Raw genomic sequence first — 9,594 nt, forward strand, 5'->3', positions numbered from 1 at the left:
AGTAACAAACTGCTGCATCATGTGAGGCCAGTGAACACATATGTAACAAACTTAATTGACATCTAACCTGGACTGGGCAGCCATAGAAACGCCTTCCTGTTATTATGCCTTCAAAAGCAACACGCTTAACAGGCCTCCTGTGGTGCAGAATACACTTGGGTTCAGCAAGCTCAAGTTGGCCACAGAAAAGGAGCTCCACAATGGTGTCTGGTTCCTCCTGCAACCAAAAAACCGCAAAAGAACACTGGTTTCAATCACCACTCAAAAGCACAATCAACTTGCACTATTCATTAACCCTAAACACTCAACAAATCCCCAAATCAGCAAGAACCCTAACACTGTACATAGATGAACCCTAAGTTAGCTCAATCCTATAACCAACCCCCACCCTCATTAATCAACAACCATATCACAGAGACAACAACCACCCTAAACTAAGCAAGATCCATGGTTGTAGCCTAGGCCTACTAGCATTTAACCCTAACCCTAACCCTAGGTGGCAAGGAAAAACTTACCATAAGTCCCATGTCCATGCTGACGACCTCGCAGTCATCGTCAGAGCCCCTTTCCTCATCGTTCCAGGAAGGCATGGCGGCAAGGAGGTCGACGGCGGCCGGCCTCGAAGACGGCGAGCGGCGGCGAGCTCGTACTGGAGCAGGGGAGTGGGAGAGTGAGCGAGCAGAGTGAGCGAGCAGGGTGCGGCCCGACCGACGGTGGGGTATTTACCCTTGTTCCGACCGACCGGTCGGGCTAACGGCCGTCAACGGCTGCGCCGTGAGTGCGCGTGGCCACGTGGCCTGACCGGTGGGTCCATCACGTCAGGAAAACGGTTAAAACGCTAGTGACTGGGGTTTTGAGTTTTTTGAAACAGCCAACCGCTCGTTTGATAGTTTTTTGAAAAAAATTAAAATCCAGTAGTTTTTTGAAACCCTAGCCTGTAAACTAGTAGTTTTATGCTATTTATTACTTCGAATCAAGAGAACACCGAGGTGCGCTGCCGAATCTACACGATCAGTACGCAAGTACGTCCGGACAGTTGGCCCAAGCCAATTAAGATTGAGCATATCCTGCTCGACGAAATAATTCACGTACGTACGCTACTGGATCGGCCCGGCAGATTAATAATTAAGCTAGCGGCTGCTTCTTTGCACGAGTCCGGGCGAGCAGCCACATACACATAAGCAATGATCGGCGAGCCCAATCCCTACACCACTCGATGCTCAAAGTGGTTTGTTCACGGACACAGCAATGATCGGCAACCATGTCATGCATGTGCGCGCGCCTGGACTGCTCCTGCCAATTATTGCAGCTAGCGCGCGCCGTTCACTTGCACGCAAGTACACACGCACGTACGGCCGGGTCATTGTTGTTTACTTTATCAGGCATTTAGCTACGTACGTAGTACGTGTAGTGTTACTGTTACCGGCCGGCCGTGAGGAGAGTAGTAGCATGCGTGGGACTAGTTAACACCGGGTGCGGGGCGGTAGTGGTTACGATCGTACAGATTCTTGCCGAAAAGAGGCCAGGCACCGGCAGATGGCGTGTAGATTTACAACCCATGCAACTCCGTGTAATGTAAACGTCCCGGAGATACCCCGTGATCCGTCATCTGTGTGCTCCATCCAACCATCGACCTCCCACGGCACTCGTCATATAATCACTACTCCGATCGAGTAGTGTGTTTCTGCAGGGAAGTGAGTTACTGTACGCACACACGCGCACACACACACACACACACACACACACACACACACACACACACACACACACACACACACACACACACACACACACACACACACACACACACACACACAGGGACAATGGATCGGAGGAGGATCAGGGTGCTCCTGGTGGAGGACGAGGAGATCCACAGGGTACGTCATCCTAATTTGTTCCTCAACTGATTCATGTCGGAGAGTAGACAGGCGGTCCAGTAGTGTGTACGTGATGTTTGTTCAGCTGATCATACATGTTGGAACGGCAGGTTGTGGCGAGAGCGGTGCTGAGGGCGGCCGGCGTGGAGGCGGACGAGGCGGAGAACGGCGCCGAGGCTGTGCGGCGCGTGCGGGAGCGCGTCGGAGGCGCCGGCGCCGGCGCGTACGACCTCATCCTCACGGACAAGCAGATGCCGATCATGGACGGCCACGAGGTATATACACCCGCGTCAGACACTCGACATGGCTTCCGCTTCTGTGTGCGTGTGTTCGCCTCGCCATCAACCCAGTCCGCCTGATGAGTACGTGTGGGTGTGGCACCGCCGGCCACGCGCGTGCGTGCGTGCGTGCGTGCATGCAGGCGACGAGGCAGATCCGGGCCATGGGGGTGACCACGACCATCGTCGCCGTGTCGAGCGACAGCCTCCCGTCGGACGTCCAGGCCTTCATCGCCGCCGGCGCCGACGACTTCACGCCCAAGGTGCATGCCGGTCCATCCAATCCGCCTGATCAATCGTGTTTTACTCCTGAATGAATCCTGATGCGCGTACCCAACGCCCATGACTCTCGCTCTGACCGTTTGCTGATGCACGCACCCATGCATGCAGCCGCTGACCAAGGAGAAGCTGAGCCACATTCTCTCCAAGTTCGGGCTTGCGTAGCGGCCATTAGTCAGTACAGTAGAATCTACTTAGCTTGGTTCAGGACTTCATGGTTCTCCACTTCTCCTTCTTCCGGTACATGGATTCGTGCTATTTATGTCCTTTTTTGCTTCGCTCATGTAAATATAGTGTATGGATTATCAGTGATGAATGGATTAGTGCTATTATTTCCTCCTTGTTTGCTCATGTAAATATAGTGTATGGGTTATTAGTGAATTGATTAACTCAATGCTATTACTTCCTCCTTGCTTCGCTCATGTAAATATAGTGTATGGATTATTAGTGAATGGATTAACTTAATGCTATTACTTCCTCCTTGCTTCGCCCATGTAAATGTAGTGTATGGATATTAGTGAATGACATATTGATTGTACTCCGGGAGATAATCGTTTGGACTTGTAAAATCGCAAGCCTGGTATGTGGTGGTCCTTTTCTTCTTTCGATGTTAAGATATGGTGGGCTTATTGGTTGGTCTATTTCGTTAATGGGCCTTGTGGGTCGTTATATATCTGAACTTTGTGTGATTGCCATGACTTCAGTCCTGGATCCTTATTTCTGACCCACATACACAGAACATACAGCTATCTTTTTGCAAACAATTTTTTTATACTTAGGGGTTAGAACTAATGATACGAAGGATATATATAATAAATATATATAAGAAAATAATAATAATTGAGACTGGACTTTCAGCCCCCGGGTGCACGGGCACCCTCATGAACAGTAAATTCAAAACAATATGGAAAAAGAATAAAACAAATCTGAAACTTTGGGGGATCAAATATGATCAAACATTCAACGTTCATGCAAAGTTTTAGCATCACCCCCGCAAAAAAAAAGATATGCCCCCGCCCCCCCCCCCCCCCCCCCCCCCCCCCCGCAAAAAAAAGTTTTAGCATCAAAAAAACATTCATGGAGCCCTCACAAAAAAAAACAAAATCAGTGTTCAAAGTTATGTTTACTTTTGAGCAGTCATTTTTTTTGTGAGGGCTCCTTGAGTGTTATTTCTGGCTGAAAATTTGCAAGAACATCAAAAGTTTGATCATATTTGATCCCCCAAAATTTCAGATTGTTTCGATTTTTTTCATACTGTTTTTAAGTTACTGTTCATGAGGGTGCCCCTGCACCCGGGAGCTGTCACACCTTTCCCATAATAATTACCTAGCTTGGGGTTACAAAATCTGCAACTCTTTTGGAATTGTAGCTTTGGCGGAAGCGAACTTCATAATTAACCTTCGTTATGGCTTCATATGAACATTACCTCTTGTTTTACGCAATAGCTAAAAACCCAAGTTGTCTGAATTTTGAATCGGGTCAGTCGATTCATGTAAGAAATAAAGAGGAGACGAGGCACAACACCAAGGCTGCAGACGGCAGCGTCGCTCTTGTTTTACACAATAGTTAAACCCAAGTTGTCATAATTTTGAATTCGGTCAGTCAATTCATGGAAGAAATAAAAGAGGAGATGAGGCACAACACCGAGGCTGCAGATGGCCGGTGTCTCAGGAGGAGGCAACTCACCCCATAGTCACTCCATTTTTTTTACTGGACATATGAACACTACTACGGCAATGACTACTATGTGAAAATATCTTCACTACCAAGTACTCCCTCCGTCCGAAAAAGCTTGAGGGACAAGCTTTTTCGGACGGAGGGAGTACACTCTCCATTCCTATTGAACTGCAAAAAATTCTAATATTTAGGAACAAAGGTAGTAATAACTAGTAACTATAGCCATAAGAAATTTGTATATGCATTTTTCAAATGCTCCCTCCGATCCAAATTAATTGGCATTGGTTGCGTCAATTAATATGGATTGGAGGGAATACCAATTTTATATACAACAAAACCCTGGACTCGAAAAGGAAAATGTATACCCTCTATGGACTTGAGCGGAGTTATGAAGCCAAAACAATTCAAATGTATAAGCAGTAGTTCCCAAAACCACAACCCAACATTTCAACAGAACCAGTCTACCCAAACCTGCTTAAATATAGTGAACAGAGGATGCCAGAACAGAAGTCAGGAAGCAGTACAGTAAAAGCTCGCAATACTCTCAGCAATTCTACGAAGCAATGAAGACAAATACTCCCTCCGTTCCATAATACAAGAGTGTAAAAAATGCTCTTATATTATGGGACAGAGGGACTATAATAGAGGAGTACTAGCTGAAAAGACTTGTATCTTCTGAACTGAACTTCCATCTAATTAGCGCACCTAGTTCTTGGTTAATAATTCCAGCAACATCTTGGACAGAGTCATGCCGTTAATAATTTTTCATAAAAGACACAGTGCCCAAACAAAAAAGAGACTGAGGTACATCGCATCATTGTGAGAAAAATGACTACAAATAGGAGTAAGATTCTGGACAGAATTGCACCTGGCATGAATCAGGCTACAATCTTGGACAAGAGGAGATCCTTCAAAAGACCGGGGCAGTACTTGGTTAAAAAATCAAGGCCTTCAGACTCGATGAGCGCATTCAGATTCCCTGACGAGCTGAGGAATACCAAACATGCTTTCTTGAGCCCATGGCAGTGGTGCCGCTCCGCCAACGTCACGATGGCCGCCACGGAGCTCCTATTCATATGATTGCTCAGTTTATGTTCACAAATAAGCTTCAGCCTCGCCAAATCATACCTGTCCGCTGCAACAAGCAAATGCTGAGCCATGTTGTATTCTTCTTCCTGCTTCATATCCGGCAACGCGTCCGTGTACATGAAAGTAAGCAGAGCACTGAACACTTGTGCCTCCATGTCATCTATACGTATGGCATTTTTGGTGGTGCTCTCCTCCATGGAACCAAAGAACTCTGCTCTGAAAACAGGAGAGCGCGCCGCGAGCACGTACCGGTGCGCCGAGAACGTCTCCCCGCCCACTAGGAATTCGACATCGGCGCCTGCTTTGCTTGTCAGGAGATCCCCCAAGTGCCGATGCAAGTCAGACGATGGTACCACGATGGATGGCGTCTCCTGCCCGTGGAAGGACCCCAGCATAGCGACGTCGACCTTGACAGTGAAGGAATCGTCCTTGAGATGCTCTGATTTCTCCAATTCTTCCCTTTTGATAAACTTATCATATCCCCACATTTTATTCACAGCGTAATTATTCGTGAGGGTATGCTGGGTATAGAGAGGCACAGGATTCCCATGTTGGTCGAGTAAGCTGAACGTGGCTTGTGCCTTCACGGCCTCCGCCTCCGCGACGGTATCATCGAAGAGGAGAAAGAGGGATATAGTCGACGTCCTTGGAGGTCTCCCCGTTGGGATAGTAACGCACATGCCATTTGCGGCCTCCCACCTGGAACGGGCAACAGTCGATCCAATCGCCGTTGGGAACCTCCTGGGTGCGTGAGTAGCCGGAGATCTTGAGCAAGTGGTAGCCGCACACGGCGCTAGCAACGATGGAGGAAGCGGATACGCAGGGGAGGCCGTCGCCGCCGTCGTGCGAGGAGGTCGGCATTATGTACGGCGTGATCGGTTCGGCCGGTCGTGGTGGCGACGGTGTCAAGGCGAGGGTTTTGTTTTATGACCGGGTTTTGGGTGGACTCCGCCGCGGACACAGGCCGCGTATACGGTGCAGATCCGACGCCCATGCATGTACTACGTGCCAGAAAAGGAAAACCATCTTCGACAAAGAAACACGTGTTATACTCCACCACTTGTCGTAAGGTAAGGTAAGAGCATCTCCAACAGCCGCGCTATATAAGCGCCGCACTGAAAAATCAGTGTTTTTAGTGCACGCGCTATCGCTCCGGGAATTCCAGCGGAGGCGTAAAAACCGCGCGCGCGGCATATCTAGTTCAGTGCGCGGACCGAAACGCCATCGCGCACCGCTTATTTGCTGCGCCCGCTCCCGCGCGCTGGACTCTCGAGCGCTCGCTCGCAACTCCACCTACCCCATCTAGCCGCGGCGCCGCCACCGCCCGCACCACCACATTTATTCCGGCGACCGTTCCGGCGCTTCCCCGGCCAATCCCCGCGCCGCGGCAGCTTCATCCGTCTCCCTCTAGTCACAGCTGCCCCTCGCGCGCGGCAGTCCTCCGACGAACAGCGCCCGGCCGCTCACTGCCGCTCGGCGCCCGCAAGGTGTTCGACAAAATGCCCGCAAGGTATGTATTGCTCAAACTTCATGAATTTGGTGCATGTTGATTGTAGTTTTTATAGCCTAGTTTATATTGAACATTGTAGATGAGTTCGTCATATGATTCTTCTGAAGAAGAATTTAATATGAAAGAGGAGGAGGATCTTGCAATGATCCTAGCTATGCACATCAATAAAAAACCGAAGCACGGTGGTTCGGTTATGAGTCGGCAGAAAATTTGGAGGGATAGGATCGATGCCCATAACAGATTGATGAGGCACTATTTTATGGAGAATCCCACATACCCGGAGTCGTACTTTCGTCCCCGGTTTAGGATGAGCACCGAGTTGTTCAGGCGCATTGCAGAGAAACTAGCGAGCCATGACCGGTTTTTTCAGCAAAGGAGGAATACCGCCGGAGAGCTCGGGCATAGCACCTTTCAGAAGGTGACAGCCGCTTTGCGTATGTTGGCATACGGTATCCGGGATAATCTAGTTGATGATCACTTGGCCATGGGTGAGAGCCAAGCCATCATGTGTGTCAAGCACTTCGCAGTCGGAATTGTGCAAGTGTTTGGCCAGGAGTATTTGAGATCTCCCAATGCTGAAGACGCCGTAAGGCTATTGGAGATGAACCAAGCTCGCGGCTTCCCAGGTATGCTTGGCTCAATAGATTGCATGCATTGGAGTTGGAAGAATTGTCCAAAGGCATGGCATGGGCAATTCCCGGCCAAAAAAGGGTTCCACTATAATCCTTGAAGGGGTGGCCGATCAAGAGACTTGGATTTGGCATGCTTTCTTTGGAATGCATGGATCTTTGAATGACATCAATGTTGTCAACTGGTCACCACTGATAAATAAGATTGCAAATGGCAATCTGCCACCGGTGCAGTTTGTAGCAAATGGTCGTACATACAACTACGGTTACTATCTTGCAGATGGCATCTACCCAAAGTGGCAAACATTTGTGAAGCCGTTGAAAAACCAGAAGGTAAGAAAAATCTTGATTTCCACAATGCTCAGGCGGCGGCTAGAGAAGATGTGGAGAGAGCTTTTGCGATTTTGCAAGCCCAATTTTCTATTGTGAGAGGACCGGCTAGATTTTAGGATCAAAAGATGCTTTGGTACATCATGCACGCTTGTGTGATCATGCACAACATGATCATCGAGAATGAGCGTGGCCAAGACGTAGACTACTCTCAGTATGAGGCTATGAGCTCTTGGGACATCCCCTGCGAGTGCGGCGGAGGGCTGAAAGGGTGGCCCGTTTTGTTGCCTCCTATCATTGCCATTCGACGTCCCGCCGCGCATGATGATCTTTAGAAGGATCTCATTGAGGAGTGGTGGGCTTGGAATGGCCGACAAAGAGCATCATATTTTGTGCGTTTGATGTTGTATTGTTGAACTATTTGTTGTATTGAACGATAAACTATGTGTTTGAGTTGTAATAACGAAATTGAACTATTTATTGTTGATTTATTTTGTTTGTGTTTGATCTTTTTCTTGTGTTTGGAGCGCATATGTTGTTTGTGCGAGGGTCGCGCGCGCTGCATTTTAGCGCGGCTGCTAGAGTCAGCACCGCCCGCTGCGTCAAACCAGACGATGAGCACGCGGCAAAGTAGTTTTTAGCGCGCGGCACGTTGGGCTGTTGTTGGAGATGCTCTAACCAAAGTTTTTCCTGGCTGCAAAACCATGTGATCGGTCCCGGGTAATGTCCAGTATCAATGTCTAGATCTCTACTTTCCTCAAAGAAAAATTTGTCTACAACTCTACCATATATAAATGGTGAAATGTTTTGAAAAATGTTAACTAGCTGACATCAGTTTTTTGGCGAATCTTAACGAACGACCCACTGGCCGTCTAATGGCAAACACGAATGCTAAAGCGGTTGAGGGTCGCCACGTTAGCTGAAGTCATCGTTCACTCAGTTATTGTCCTCGTGCAAACGACTTATTTCGAGCACGACCTTATCCTCTTACGCACCACACAACACATCTCACTCCCCATTTCTCTCCGTCGCCTTTCACTCACCTTCTCCTTGCCGGCGAACGCGGCTGGATGGCTCTCACATGCGGCGGGAGGTGCCGATGGCGCGGTTTTCTCTCCGAAACATTTTCAATGTCTCCAAAATTTTTGTTGGTGACTTTCTCTCAAGCTCCTAACCACCTAGTACTCAGCAGATCGATGACCCTTAAACGTGCGACCCCTGTGGGTTTGGTGAAGTATAGACATGTCTGGAACTCTTTCCGATCAATGATCAATAGCGGAACCGTGGACATTCATATTGACCCTCGTACCCACACGAATAATATTCAAGTGAACCTGTTGAGGGAGTCCTGGACTAAGGGGTCCTCGGGCGTCCGGCCTGTTATCCTTTGGGCCGGACTGATGGGCTATGAAGACATGAAGACCGAAGACTGTACCCGTGTCCGGATTGGACTCTCCTTGGCGTGGAAGGAAAGCTTGGCGACCAACCATGAAGATTCCTTCTTATGTAACCGACTCCATGTAACCCTAGATCTCTCCGGTGTCTATATAAACCGGAGAGTGTAGTCCGGATAGAGGGACATTACCATATTCACATAGGCTAGACTTCTAGGGTTTAGCCATTACGATCTCGTGGTAGATTAACTCTTGTAATACTCATATTCATCAAGATCAATCAAGCAGGAAGTAGGGTATTACCTCCATAGAGAGGGCCCGAACCTTGGTAAACATCGTGTCCCCCGTCTCCTGTTATCATCGATCCCAGACGCACAGTTCGGGACCCCCTACCCGAGATCCGCCGGTTTTGACACCGACATTGTGCTTTCATTGAGAGTTCCACTGTGCCGTCGGCAAAGGGCTCGATGGCCCCTTCGATCGTCAGTAATGATGTTGTCCAGGGAGAAACCTTCCTCCCCGGACAGATCT

At 48.7% G+C, this 9,594-nt stretch overlaps 1 protein-coding gene and 1 pseudogene across 1 annotated transcript; one reads left to right on the plus strand and one right to left on the minus strand.

The window, feature by feature from the left end:
- Nucleotides 1–1,622: 1,622 nt before the first annotated feature.
- Nucleotides 1,623–3,075, plus strand: LOC123125532 (two-component response regulator ORR41). The gene is made up of 4 exons (XM_044546007.1): nt 1,623–1,877; nt 1,988–2,152; nt 2,299–2,418; nt 2,546–3,075. Exons 1-4 carry the CDS (start codon nt 1,824–1,826, stop codon nt 2,597–2,599), a joined length of 393 nt encoding a protein of 130 aa, XP_044401942.1. The 5' UTR covers nt 1,623–1,823; the 3' UTR covers nt 2,600–3,075.
- A 1,914-nt stretch (nt 3,076–4,989) lies between these two features.
- Nucleotides 4,990–6,079, minus strand: LOC123125533 (BTB/POZ and MATH domain-containing protein 1-like; annotated as a pseudogene).
- Between the last annotated feature and the right edge of the window lie 3,515 nt (nt 6,080–9,594).

Source organism: Triticum aestivum, chromosome 5D (assembly GCF_018294505.1).
Source record: "Triticum aestivum cultivar Chinese Spring chromosome 5D, IWGSC CS RefSeq v2.1, whole genome shotgun sequence".
Classification (NCBI taxonomy): domain Eukaryota; kingdom Viridiplantae; phylum Streptophyta; class Magnoliopsida; order Poales; family Poaceae; genus Triticum; species Triticum aestivum.